Raw genomic sequence first — 14,766 nt, 5'->3', positions numbered from 1 at the left:
ATGGGAGTAGCAGTTGTGGTCGGTCCAGTCGGCCCGGTTGCCAGGTACACCATTGGTGTGTCCAGGAGTCAAGCCGCGCATTTTGGCGGTCTCGGGAGTCAAGCACACCTTGACAAACACCCCCCCCCTTAAGGAGGGGCCTCCAGACCCGCACCAAAACTTCACACGCACAAAACTTTTAGATGGAGCATCAGCTTTAACATTTTTGGCTCTGGGACGATAAGTAACCAAAAAATCAAACCTGGTAAAGAACAAGGCCCTCTTGGTACTGTCCAAGTACAGAAGATTCTTGTGATCAGTAAGTACCATTATCTGATGTTGTGCTCCCTCCAGGAAGTGTCTCCACTCCTCTAAGGCACATTTAATTGGCAGCAACTACCAATTACTGGTGTCATAATTCATCTCAGTAGTGAAGAATTTTCTGGAGAAGAATACCACCGGTCTTAGGTTGGCATAAGGTTCTTTAGCCTGAGAAAGATGAAGATTTTAACAGGTTGAGTGCGACCCCTATTTCTCCTTATGCTAATGTTTGCATTCGTATGAACTTACACTCTAAGGGAGCAGCACGACGATACCCTCGTTCTATCACATCTACTAATCCCCTTTTCTCTATCTTGTTGTATGCACCAGTAATGCTGGTTACTGTGACTTTAAGAGACTATTTAGAAATCTACTGTTACCCGAGGGAGTGGATGCTGGTCTTTGACAGTTTTTTTAATTTAACACCCTGTAATCGATGTAGGGCCGCAGTCCACCATCTTCTTTTCTACAAAGAAAAAAAAAGCACCCAAAGGTGACAGAGAGGGACAGTTATGACCTTTCTTAAGGCTATCCTGAATGTACTGACACATTGACTCTGATTATGGGGCAGACAAGTTAAAAATGTGACCCTTAGGAAACTTGGCCCCAGGCACGAGATCAGTGGCGCAGTCATATGGATGGTGCAATGGCAAGGCATCAGCTTTAGCTTCATCAAATACATCCTTGAAATCAAGAGTTGACTAGGGGAGGTCATTAGCATTTTCCATAATACAAACAAACGGACCAACAAAACTTAGAGAACAACCACAGGAACTCCCCCATTTGACCAATTCTGTCAAGCCAGGGCACCCCAAGAATCAAGTCCACAGTCTCCATGACAAAAAATGACAATCATTATGCAGACACTTGACCTACATGGTGACATCAAAGGTGATCCTTGTAAGGCTATGTTCACACAGCGTCAAAAAAAGAGGAACGGTGGCAGCTTTTTCTATTTAACCCCTTCGGGACCAGGCTAATTTTCGTTTTTGCGTTTTCGTTTTTTCCTCGTGCTTAAAAGGCCATAGCACTTGCATTTTTACACCTACAGACCCACATGAGCCCTTATTTTTTGCGTCACTAATTGTACTTTGCAATGACAGGCTGAATTTTTGCATAAAGTATACTACGAAACCAGAAAAAAATTCAAAGTGTGGTGAAATTGAAAAAAAAAAAACGCATTTCTTTTATTTGGGGGGAATGTGTTTTTACGCCATTCGCCCTGGGGTAAAACTGACTTGTTATGCATGTTCCTCAAGTCGTTACGATTACTATGATATATAACATGTATAACTTATATTGTATCTGATGGCCTGTAAAAAATTCAAACCATTGTTAACAAATAAACGTTCCTTAAAACCGCTCCATTCCCATGCTTATAGCGCTTTTATCCTTTGGTCTATGGGGCTGTGTGAGGTGTCATTTTTTGCGCCGTGATGTTTACTTTCTATCGATACCTTGATTGCGCATACACGAATTTTTGATCGCTTTTTATTACATTTTTCTGGATTTGATGCGACCAAAAATGTGCAATTTTGCACTTTGGGATTCTTTTGCGCTGACGCTGTTTACCGTACGAGATCAGGAATGTGATTAATTAATAGTTCAGGCGATTACGCACGCGGCGATAGCAAACATGTTTATTTATTTATTTGATTACTTTTATTTATAACCTGGGAAAAGGGGGGTGATTCAGACTTTTATTAGGGGAGGGGGATTTTTACTTATAACAATACTTTTTTTTTTTTTTTTTTTTTTACACATATACTAGAAGCCCCCCTAGGGGACTTCTAGTATATACACTTTGATCTCTCATTGAGATCTTTGCTGTATAGATATACAGCAAAGATCAATGAGATCGGCACTCGTTTGCTTTCGGCTGCTGCAGCCGAATACAAACGAGTGCCGAGCCGGGGACGGCGCCATCTTGGACAAGTCCCCGGCCGGCATCAGACAGGGAGATCGCTCCTCCGGGACAACGTCAACGACGACAACGTCAACCGTTATTGATGCGATGTAATTGATTTCATTGCAATGCTTTGAATTCAGTGGAATGACGGACGTCCAATGCACACAGTATATAAAATGATAAATGGCCAAACAAAGAAAGGACGGACTTAATTTTAAAATCAAAATGACGGACAAAATTTTAAGTTAAAAAAAAACATTTACATTCCACAGTTCTTAAAAACTTTCCTCAAACATTTGTGTGGTTAAAATATTCATTACACTACTAGATAAATTCTTTTAAAGATATACTTTTCATATTAAGGGTTAATTCTGGGAGAGGGGGTTCCACTGTTCTGGTACCACAGGGGGCACTGCAACACTGCAAAGACATATGGTCACTAAAACAGTTCCAACCAAATCTGTTCTAAGTATGCAAAACAATATTTATCTTCTGAGCTGTACTGTATGCTAAACAGTTTATGACCCCATATATGGTTCTTGAGTAACACATTTTTGAGTGCTTATTCTCTTATCTTTCTTGTGAAAATAAGAAATTAAAAACTTTTTTCAAATGCCTGGGATGTGCATATAATCATTACACCTATCAATAAGTGCAGTTTCCAAAATGGGGTGACTTCTGGAGAGTTTCCATTCTACTGGTACTACAAGGGGCACTGCAAACGCATATGGTGTCCAAAAATGGTTACAGTAAAATCTGTGCTGAATATATAAAATGTAGTGCCTTTCCTTCTGAGACCCGCAGTTTGCTCAAATAGCAGCTTATGACCACATATACCATAGGTGGCCCTCCTGCTTTTACAAAACTACAGTTCTCACCATGCCTGGACAACTAATGTTTGGCTTTGGGCTTCATGGTAATTGTAGTTTTGCAAAAGCTGTGAATCTGACACCCCTGAGGAACTGCTTTTTGGTGCTTTATTCTTCCATGTAAAAAGTAGAAAATATAAGCTAAAACAAAACTATACTGGAAAAATTATCCAATACTTCCATTATAAGTTTCTTGAGGGGCATAGTTTCCAAAATGGAGTATTTTGGGGGGGGGGGGGATTTCTTATGGTTTGACACTTCAACTCATTTTCAAAATTAATATGTGCATAAAAAACATCCTAATAAAACAAAAGTTCCTAAAATCCACAAGGTGGTCCTTTATTTCTGAGACCTGTGTGCATGTCAAGCAGCACACCAGAGCCACACATCGGGTATTTTACCCCTTCTGGACCAGTCCAGAAATTGTCTTTAGGGCCAAAGCCCATTTTTGAAATCTGACTTTATATGGATATATATATATATATATATATTTTTTTTTTTACTAAAAATAGTGGTGTAAAGTGACTGAATATAATGAAACAGGTTTGGTGTTTTATCAAATATATAATGTTCACATTTTAGTGATGGTGAAAAATTTGCACCTCCAGATAAATTCTAGTTATGGCCACAAGATGTCCTGCTGTACTTAAAATGTCCCTGCTTAGACTCAAACCACTTTACCAGAGATGTACTTTTGAGGTATACAGCATTTTCTGATCACATATGATAATAAATAATTATTAATGCATTGAAATTATGTAGTAAAGATTTATGTTTTCATTTGCCACAGTGGTTTACTCTGGCTTCATTGTAATTCCCTAGAAAAGCTAGTGGTGTTACAATAATTTCCTCACTGTTATAGTTGTCAGGAAATGCCTTTCACATTTTTCCTCCATCCCTTCTGTTATAGCACCTACATATTCTGTAATGTCTTACATAGATTAGTCGGTGCCCCAGTGGGACTTACAACTGGTGGAAATCCACACAAACATGGTAAGAACTTTATTTACAGAGCAGCAGGCATTGGCTTACAAAATTTCCCCATTTTGAACAGCATGGTAGACTCAAAAAATGTATCACTACATATACCAGCCATAAGTTTAACAAATGTCGATAGATCAAACTGCCAAATACCACAAAACGCATAGAAAACATTAAATATTTATTTTTATTGAGAATATTTATATAAAAAAAGTATACGTATAAAAAGAAAATAGAATGACACATAACATAGTAAGTTAGAGAACCTGGTAACAAACAGAGGAAATGGGTGGGGTTCCTAGATCCCCCTGGCACAGAGAACAGTCATTTGCACCATATTGAAAAAACATCCATCACATTTATCACAAATGTGATCACAGATGTTTCATCTGAACCCAAATATTCACTTTGGGTCAGTACCACTGTCTTTATAGTCCGGTTTTCTTTGCGCTGGTGCATGCAGAAGGATTAAAACCAATATAAACTGCGTGAAGTTTTTAAAATTGAAGGGTATGCGTATGAGCATTTTGTAACTAGTAGCATAACACATGCGACATTCATTTTTCTTGATGAGAAGCAACTCAGACATCCAAAACAAATCCCACATAAACCGCTACCTTGTTCTAATTTTCCGTGAAATAAACAAGGATTTGTAACTATGTCCTTTTATAGTATGCCTGTTCTGTCTTACTAACCCTGCCACTTGCTTGTTATTCATGCTCTCTACGAAAACATTGGAAACTAAAAAAAGAATATGTCCCCACAAATACTTGTTGCACATGCTATATACCACATAAAGTAAAAGAGCTTTCAGCTGTCTGGGAAGGAGTTTGGAATGTTCAGTCAGAGTTTTTGTCATTCTTTATACTCACCCCAAGCTTTATATGCGGCTAAGGTCTGAACAGCTGTAGCCAGATTTTAATTCCAGTGTATGTTTAAAACTAGAAATGAGCCATAGAACAGGACCACCAGGAGTGGTCATTGTACAGTGGGGAAAATAAGTATTTGACACACTGGTGATTTTGCAAGTTTTCCCCTGTACAAAAAATGGAGAGGTCAGTAATTATTTATTATAGGTACACTTAAACTGTGAGAGGCAATTGCGATAAAAAAAAAAAAAAAAAATTACATGTGACTGAATAAAATTTTTTCTTTTCTTGGTTTTATACCTAAAATTTACTAGGTAGCAAGATAGGAAGGAAGGAAATATGTTGGAGTACCATCCCTGAAGTACCTTCTACTTTTAAATTTTGCCTAAAGTGATTGACTGGTTTTCCTTTAAAAGCCTGCCATGCTTTACTAGCAGCTGACTTGATAAACATCCCCCGCTGCATTCTAATGTCTCTGTGTATGGAGAAAATATGAAGTATTCACCTCAGTGAACACAGCAGAGAAATAATAATAAAAGGTGTTGTCACTATTTGCACAGTGTGCTGTGGATTTCTTACGTCTCTGGGTGTGGGTTAAAGAACCCTTCCGACTAAGCATCCACCCGAATCTGTAACCTAGATTACTTTATCATTCTTCTGCTATCGCCATGTTCTCTTAAAGACTGGAATGTAGTAGACTCATTCCTTCAGGAATCTCTTTTCATTTCGATAGTCTTACTTGGCAGAGGTCAGAGTGACAGATGAAAAGGCCAGAGCTTGAGTGCCCAGATTGTGACAGTATAGGCACACATTGGTGGATATTACCTTAAACAATAACAGGAAACCAGTGAGGGTGGATACTATAAAACCAACACATCCCACAATGGATGAAGCTTCCTGATTAGGCTGATTTTCCCAGAGTCACTTAAGCCAACGTAGAATCTGTCCCAAAGGAATGACACATCCCAGTACTGACAGAGCAAAGCAGCTTTCTGCATTTTCTTGTACTTTCTTAGCTGACAATAACAACATGGTGATGGTCTGTTTGTTTTTAAACTAAATCAATTCACATTTTACAAGACGTACATGTTTCTTTTGTTATGTAATTGTTATGTAATGTTGAGTGCTTTTGTGTGATGATTAAGTGGGAAAAATAGGCAAGTAAAAAGATATGTCTTTTTGTATTGTAACACAAATATCTGAAAAGGTTAGTGCTGGCTATGATAGGAAGGTTTCACAACACACATGGCATGCGTGTATTGCTGCATATATGCCTGGGTAGCCACATCCCTTTGAGAGTGCATCCCTTTGAGAGATGCTGATCATCAGGACTGGATCATGGAACAATTAAATATAAAGATGTGGCCTGGTCGGATGTATCATGTTTTTTTTTTCCCCATCATGTGGATGGCCGGGCGCATATAAATGGCAACATGATGCACTGTGGGAGTAGTACAAGCCCTTTGCAATTCGTTTGGATGGTACATTGAGGGTGCCTTCACACCTACCGGTATTTGCAGCGAGATCCGCTGCGGATCCAGTCCCATTCATCCCTATGGAGCACATACTCGCAGCGTGATTGACATCCCGCTGTGAGTATGTGCTTTAACCCCCAGTCACCCACAGCCCAGCTGCTCTGGGCGGCAGGCTGCGGGGGGTTAAAGCACATACTCACAGCGGGATGTCAATCACGCTGCGAGTATTTGCTCTATAGGGATGAATGGGACTGGATCCACAGCGGATCTCGCTGCAAATCTGCAGCGTGAGATCCGCTGCGGATCCGGTAGGTGTGAAGGCACCCTAACATATATAACCTACGTACAGTAAGTATCATTGCAGACCGTGACGCCCTCTATGGCTCTTTCAGCTGGATAATACTTTATGCCACACTGCAAAAAATTGTTCAGGGATAGTTTAGGGAAAATGACATATAGACATGTCAAAAGTTTTGATCGGTCTGGGTCTGAGTCTTCAGTCCTGTACCGATTGGGACAATGAGCAGGGAGAGGACCATGCTGGCTCATAGGGGGACAATTATCAAACTAATTGCGCCTGTTTTTAGTCTAATATATCTAGTTTGGGCTTAAAATAAATCTGATATGAGTTTATGAAGCTTTTTTAGACAAGACCATGCCCCATCCCCAGTGTCCTCCATAGGCATACACAGGCTCAGTGGTGTACACTGGGGGGGATGGGGGGGGGGGTTGGCATCATCACATGTTCCTCCATGTCAGCCATCTTATGGATAGCCTCACCACAGGGCAGGGTAGCACAGCCTGGAGGAGGGGTCTGATTTTAGCTCTATGAGATACAAAGAGGGAGGCGGTCAGAATATACAGTGAGTACACTTACTAAGGCTATGTTCACACAACGTAAGTCAATTATTAATCAAGGCCGTCGGTGCCAATTTGCAACACGCCCGTGATTAATCCTTTACCCACATTGTGCTGCAGGCCAAGGGAATCCCAGGCAGAGTGTACACACATAGTATACACTCCGGCCGGGACCCCTAGCGGCGCTGCAAAAAACTGACATGTCAGTTTTCTGCGCCCGCTATTCAATGAATAGCGGCCACAGAAAACCCTGTCAATTCATACAATGGAGCGTGCGGCTCTGGCCGCCCGCATCTAAATTTAGCGGCACTAAAGATCATCTGGCTGGTACTGCAGTACCGGCCAGGATGATAATTTCTGACACCGGCCGGGTCGCGGAATGGCCGGTGTCTCATGCCATGTGAACATGGCCTAATACTGTACACTAAACTATTTTACTATAAACTAGCAAACCCCTTTAAATCGCAACAATAACAGACGTCTTTTTAAATAGAAAAAGCGGACACCTTTTCTCTTTTTTGGACGTTGTGTGAACATAACCTATCTAATAAATTCAATGGAATTTTCAATTAAAGACACACCCAAAGAGCAACTGGTCCACGTAAACTAGAATAATGTACCAACAACCGTTATTGGACGGGTGGCTAAATTGCAAAAAAATAACTTTTCTGGACTTATGGTGATTGTAAAATGGATTATGTTTGTTTTAACTTTTTTTTTTTTTACTTTGTAATGTATGGTTTAATCAATCCATTATTTTTTTTTTTTAAACCTTGTAGTTCTATCATCAGTGTTATCATCATATTAACCCCTTCACGACCCAGAATGTAACTGTATGTCCTGGGTTGGGTATGGAAGTTCAGGTCCGATCGCAACGGACGCCGTTAAAACCAAGTGTGAACATAGCATTTCTGTGTTTTTAATTCCTACCTGGTTTTGGTTAAAAAAAGACTGATGGAAATATTATGTGTGAACAGCCTATAGGTCAATGATGTTTCTTGAACTAGTCTTAAGTGTTTATTTGTCTATTTCCAGTCCTTCATATCTTATTAACTAATAAATCATTTCTTAACTATAAGGAATAAATAGTCTTGTCAAAATTCTTTGTCTGTCTGTGCCATGTTTATAATCCACTTTTAAGTATGTATAATTATTTATTTATGTCTTACAGATTAGAACAGGACATTGTGCAACTAGAAAGTGAAGAATCGCTAATATCTGCCAAAGAACAAATACTGAGAGAGAAACTAAAAGAGACTGAACTTTCATTTGTAGATTTGCAAAAGGTAAATAGAATACTTATTATCCGTACTGTGGCCATCAAAACCAGGTTATTTAAATATTTTGCTATCATGTGAAGAAGAAAATTTGTATTTCAACAGAACAAATACATGAACACATCTGATACACCTTTGAATATCTATTTCTCACACTAACCATAATGCTTGGTTATTTAGAAAGACATCTTATGCATTAGGCTTCCATCAGACCTCAATTTTGAGAGTATTTTTTGTCTGAAAAAAACATTAGCATTTTATGTTTAATTGAATATTTATTTTACATTACAAACCATGTGATTCTTTCTTCATACCTGGCCTTGGTTTTTCCCTTGCCATTACATTGACTTATAGGGCCACTTAATATGGTGGTTTTGATGTTTTCCCTACAGGAGCCACCCCTTTGCACCTAGGATTTCACTGCATTGAGCACTTTAACTAGCAGCCGGCAGTGTTATCTTTTGCTGGTCTCCCTCAGATCAGTGATCTGTTTCTCTTATGGCTCTACTAGGCATTGCTCCCACCTAGCCAGAATTCTGCTTTACACTGATGAGGGGCAACACCCCAAAACAGCTGTCTGTGGATGGATACCTGGCCTAAGTTCTTCCCTTGTCATTACATTGACTTATAGGGCAACCTAATATGGTGGTTTCGGTGGTTTCCCTATAGGAGCCACCCCTTGGCTGGGCCCTTCCCGGAGGGATATCTGGCTAGTCCTGTGTTTCAAGACTGTTAAATGAGGCTCCATGGGCTCTTTTTTGCATATTCATGTTTCCCAGGGGGCAATGTACCTAGGATTTCACTACTTCGAGCACTTTAAAGAGCAGCCGTCAGTGTTATCTTTTGCTGGTGTCCCTGAGATCAGTGATCTGTTTCTCATATTCTTTAATCATGTGATTCTAAGATTTTTAACCCCTTAACGACGGATGACGTATATTTACGCCATTGCGCCACTAGAGGAGTTCAGAGGGGGGCCGCGCCATGCCCCTACTCTAAACCGCCACGAACCGGACTGCTATCTGGAGCTTGGGACTGCGGCTATTAGCGGGCGCAGGCAATTGCCACTCCCGCTAAACACAAACATGACAGCTGAATTTCAAAGTCCTCCATAGGCATTTCCCTGGGGTCTTGTGGCTGGATGCCCCCCCCCCATCCCCCCCCCCCCCGTGATGCGATTGCGGAGGGGGGATCCCTTCTGCCCAGGCCTTTGCATCGGAATGATGCTGATCCCGGCTCGGTATTCATTGATCAGTGTTGTATAATGCATACTACACTGATCTTTATGAGAGATTAGTGTGCTTATATTAGAAGTCCCCCAGGGACTTCTAATTAATGTATGTTTTAAAAAGTGTGTTTTAATTAATAAAAAATCCCCACCCCTTATAAAAGTCTGAATCACCTCCCATTTATAAATAAAAATAATTAAATATATTTGGTATCGCCGTGTGTGCCATCGCCAAGTGCAAAATTGCGCATTTTTGGTCGCATCAAATCCAGAAAATTTGTAATAAAAGAAATCAAAAAGTCACATATCTACGCAATGAAGGTACCGATAGAAAGTACAGATCATGACGCCAAAGGACCAAAGAATAAAAGTGTTATAAGGGTGGGAATAGAACAGTTTTAGGGTACGTTCACACTTACCGGATCCGCAGCTGATTTTCTGCTGCGGATCTGCAGCAGATTTCATTTAAATAACTGAACACAGCATCAAATCTGCACCATCAAATCTGCTGCAGATCTGCTGTGGATCCTGTAGGTGTGAACGCACCCTTAAGGAATATTTATTTTCTTTAAAAGGCTTTATTTTTTTAAAAGCCATCAAATAATATAAAAGTTATGCAAGTTGCATATTGTTGTAATCCTACCAATTAAAGGAACATATATAATATGTCAATTTTACCATAGGACGAAAGACGTAAAAACGCCCCCCCCCCAAAAAAAAATAAATAATATATATATGTCTGCCATTGCAAAGTAAAATTAGTGGCCCAAAAAATACATCTCATGTGGATCTGTAGGTAAAAAAATAGAAGTGCTATGGCTTTTTTAGCACAAGGAGGAAAAAACAAAAATGCACAAATATTGGCTCTTTCATTAAGGGGTTAATAAAGTATACCTGTCATGTGTCACCTGTAAAAAAAACCAAACAAACCTTTTTATATATTGTACAGACATATCAAAAGCAGAATTGTCAACCAATCAGATTCCACTTTTCGTTCCTCACAGATTCTTTGAAAAATGAAAGGTGGAATCTGATTGGTTGCTTGGGGCAACTAAGACAATTCTACTTTACACCATGGTTGATGTTTTTTTTCAACCTTTAATGGTCTAAAGGACAGAAAGCGTGATGAAAAAACACAAGTGTAAAAGAACTAAATATAGATTAGACTTAGATATGTGTTTTTTTATATTTCCAAATAAAAAAAACATCATGTGGTGACAATGGCATTTTTAGTTGGTGTTTATATGAAACACAGCATGTCTAATTTTACATTTAGACTATATATACACAATGTATTTTTTTGGCCATATCACAGACGTTTTTTGGATGGCTGTCATCTTAGTGGCAAAACGTGTAATTTTTTTTATGCAAATTGTACCTATAATTTCCATAAATCTGCCAAGTTTTGGCGCCAAAATGCTATAAATTACTCTCTGGTGTAGATTTAATCTTTTTGCCCATTTAAACAATTTGTTTGCCAGTTGACACTAGCAGTTTTGTCTATACAAGTCAAAGTAAAATGGCTATTTTAAAGCAACTCTGTACCCACAATCTGACCCCCCCCCAAACCGCTTGTACCTTCAGATACCTGCTTTTAATCCAAGATCTGTCCTGGTGTCCGGCAGGTGATGCAGTTATTGTCCTAAAAAACAACTTTTAAACTTGCAGCCCTGTGCACAACAGCCATGGCCTAGTTTGTGTATGCATTAGGCTGGCACAACCTCTCTGTCCCTCCTCCCCACCCTCTTCATCATTAGGAATGCTCCAGGCAGATTTTCTACAATTCATCACCTGTGTCAGCACAGCACATGGGCTGGATCGTTAAGGCACCTGTGTAGTTTTAACTGCAGAAGAATAGGAAAAATGGTGAAGAGGACGGGGAGGAAAGACGGAGGGGGGGTGCATAGTTAGGGCACAGATACTCCAAGCCGTGGCTGTTGGGCAGGGGGCTGCAAGTTTAAAAGTTGTTCTTTAGAACAATAACTGCATCACCTGCATCCGTACGGACCCCAGAACAGATCTTGAATTAAAAGCAGCTATCCGAAGGTACAAGTGGTTTGGGAGGGACAGATTGTGAGTACAGAGTCGCTTTAAACATCATATATTGACAGCCTCCAGCCTTTGGATATGCCAATTGATAAAAACACGTCTTCAAGACTGTGTTAACAATAGTGTCATGTTTTCTGTGTTTAGCCATAACTAAAATCTTATAGTCGGTACTGTAATAGATACTAATAGAATGCATTGACTTTCCAAGTTCCAAGTGACAAAAAGAGTGGAGGTGTAAACAGAGCATAAGACTTCAGAATCACACATTGCTGTACACTAACAAAAACATAATGTTTATAGTTTGTCATTGTTCACACAACTTCTAAAAAATAAGAAAGGGGCCGCCTGTTATATTTAAAAAATCACCCATTATTGCTGCAATGTAATTGACTTTAAAGCATTGAAGCAAATGGAATGACAGACGTCTAAAGTACAGTGTATAAAATAATGGACGTTGTTTGCGCTGACATCAAAATAATGATCATGTCAATTATTTTTGGGTGTCTTTTGCAAACACTGGATTTTATTTTTTAATTGTTCATGCAGTTTTTTTTTTTTCACAGTCCTTTTACCGTTTTTACTATTAAATTCAATTGTTTTATCAATTAAAGACACACATAACAGTCATTGCACTGACAGGCGGCCAAACAGCAGAACAATGGGCACCATTTTAAATGAAGTGGTAAAAAACATTGTGTGAACATAGCCTATAAGTGATTTTATAACTGGAAAAATGTATAATATAATGATGTTTTTCAAAGAGTTCTAAATATTTTCCTTTTTTTTATAGAGCTTGTCAAATGAAAATAAAGGTAAGATATTCAGTTTAAAGTTTGCTAAACACTAAAGAGGGCCATACACCTTCAATAACACTTATTTCTTTCCACCGGCTCCCGTCCTCCCCATACCCAGAAACGTTCAGCATGGCCGAGCAATGCTGTATTCTCTATTGGGGGAAGTAACTTGCAGAGAGTTCTCGCTGCGGTTTATCTTCTACAAAACAAAGGGGTGGAGCAGTGGTTTTCTATGAAGCCTGACCCCTATCTCCACCTACATCATCTGTAGGTGGTCATTCGGGAGAACCCCATACACCTTAGAGTGCTGATTAAAGTCTAGGGTGTAATCATTATTGCACAGGATTCACTGTGAGAAACTCAGTATTTGTGAATGGACCCTTTAAAGGGGTTATCCAGGATAACAGTAAAAACTGTTCAATAAAGCTACATAACCACATCCAAACTGAGAGCAAGAGTGCAGCTGTCTTTGGAAGTAAGCAGACATGTTTTTCTAAGCCTGGAAAACCCATTCAAAGAGCAATCATAGCGTATAATCTATATTTTATTTTACAAATTAAAAATATATACTGATACATATTCTGCAACAATGACCAGACAGAGCTGAGAAGCCCTTGTTCTAGAGTTAGGAGCGGATCGCAGAGGGGGGACCAGCTTTCATCACACATTTATGGAATATACAGTGGAGATGGGAATACCCCTTACGATGATATACAGTGGATGTTGCTCATTGTTCATTTTGTAGTCATAGGACACATTTGTGCAGAAATTGGGAACTAAACGGAAAGTCTGCATTTCTCTAATTTTCCTGAGAGCATAAATGATCTAATTCTGAATGTAAGATCAAGGCTCCAGCAGAATGTGATTATGTTGTGCTATTTTTAGCAGTAATCCAATTTAAAATGAATCTCCTAAGTATATGTGTATATGTTTTAAATGCAGTTAATAAATCTACGCTAACAGGTTTGGTAGCTGTCTGTGCCTGGAGACTTTTAGAGCAACCACTTTGCCTATAAACAGTATTATTTTAAACAAAAAATAAAATTGTCATTATCTGCAATATCATCCTACAATAAGCTATGCCAAAGTCTGAGGCTATGATCACACAGTAAAAAAAAGGAGCAAAATACGAAAATAAAGTAGATATAAAACATGGTCGTAAATTGAATCTAAAAGGCTGGAAACACACACAGCAGGTTTTTTTTTTTTTCTTTAAACTATCAGTGTATTTCTTGTGCCAAAACCAGAAGCAGATCCAACACAAAAGAGAAACACAAGTCCCCCTAAAAACCACTGTGTGTGATTCTAGCCAAAATATGCTCCATTTGTCTTGACAGATAGCAACCAATCACAGTCCATGAAAGCTGAGCTGTGATTGGTTGCTGAGTTATAAATCTGGACCATTGCTTATTGGTGCAACATTCTGTCCCGATTAATTCCATATTGTATTTTATTATATTCCTTATATATATTTGTTATAGTAAAAGGAGTCTGAGCTTTAGAGCTGCACATTCACTGCATTGACACTGAGGGGTATGTCATCAGAAAATAAAATATTATTGAAATAATTAAGTCAAAAGGGTTCTCCCGCTAATACGGTGGATGGCATAACTTTAGGCCGCATTCACACACTCCGTGAATCTGGTCTGTGCACGGACGATGTGCTGCGGACCAGATTCATGGACGTCCTGGCACCATATGTAATTGTGATATAGCCAGAAGCACCATGCGTGATTGTTTAAATAATATGTGCATGAGGCCTTAGACTAGAGAGTTTAAAGATGCATCAGATGTATTATACAGCATGAGTCACTGTGATTTAGTATACCTGATGCAGTCTTAACTGTCTAGTCTATGTTTGCATTGTATTAGTAATCCTGGGCCCTTGAGAACAAGGTCATTTGTTATTAGACTTGTGTTTAATGTGTAATTTCTTCTTAGGAAGATGGGGATCTACTTTTTATATTTTCTCAGATCCTACAACGCTACTGATCTAGGATACAATATCCTGTTTTTTATGTAAAATAATTTGATTTAATCAGGAGTAATATAGTTCAATATTGCCACTAATTGTATAAATCCAGAATTTCCCCAGAACTTCATGAGCCTATTGCAAAGCTTGAGGGACCTGGATGAGTTCCCTCCTGCCTCAGCTACTCT

General features: G+C 39.2%; 1 protein-coding gene across 4 annotated transcripts in view; it reads left to right on the top strand.

Moving 5' to 3' along the window:
• PALM2AKAP2 (PALM2 and AKAP2 fusion) overlaps positions 1 to 14,766 on the top strand; it is a 249,477-nt gene that overhangs the window by 88,842 nt on the left and 145,869 nt on the right. For all 4 annotated transcript variants that reach the window (XM_069962178.1, XM_069962177.1, XM_069962180.1 and 1 more), the window contains exons 4-5: positions 8,433 to 8,547; positions 12,603 to 12,624. In XM_069962178.1, coding sequence (XP_069818279.1) covers positions 8,433 to 8,547; positions 12,603 to 12,624 — 137 coding nt within the window. The remainder of the gene's footprint in view (positions 1 to 8,432; positions 8,548 to 12,602; positions 12,625 to 14,766) is intronic.

Source organism: Dendropsophus ebraccatus, chromosome 3 (genome assembly GCF_027789765.1).
Source record: "Dendropsophus ebraccatus isolate aDenEbr1 chromosome 3, aDenEbr1.pat, whole genome shotgun sequence".
In the NCBI taxonomy this organism is placed as follows: Eukaryota; Metazoa; Chordata; class Amphibia; order Anura; family Hylidae; genus Dendropsophus; species Dendropsophus ebraccatus.
The sequence above is the reverse complement of the archived record's forward strand: the minus strand, read 5'-3'. Positions and strand labels throughout refer to the sequence as shown.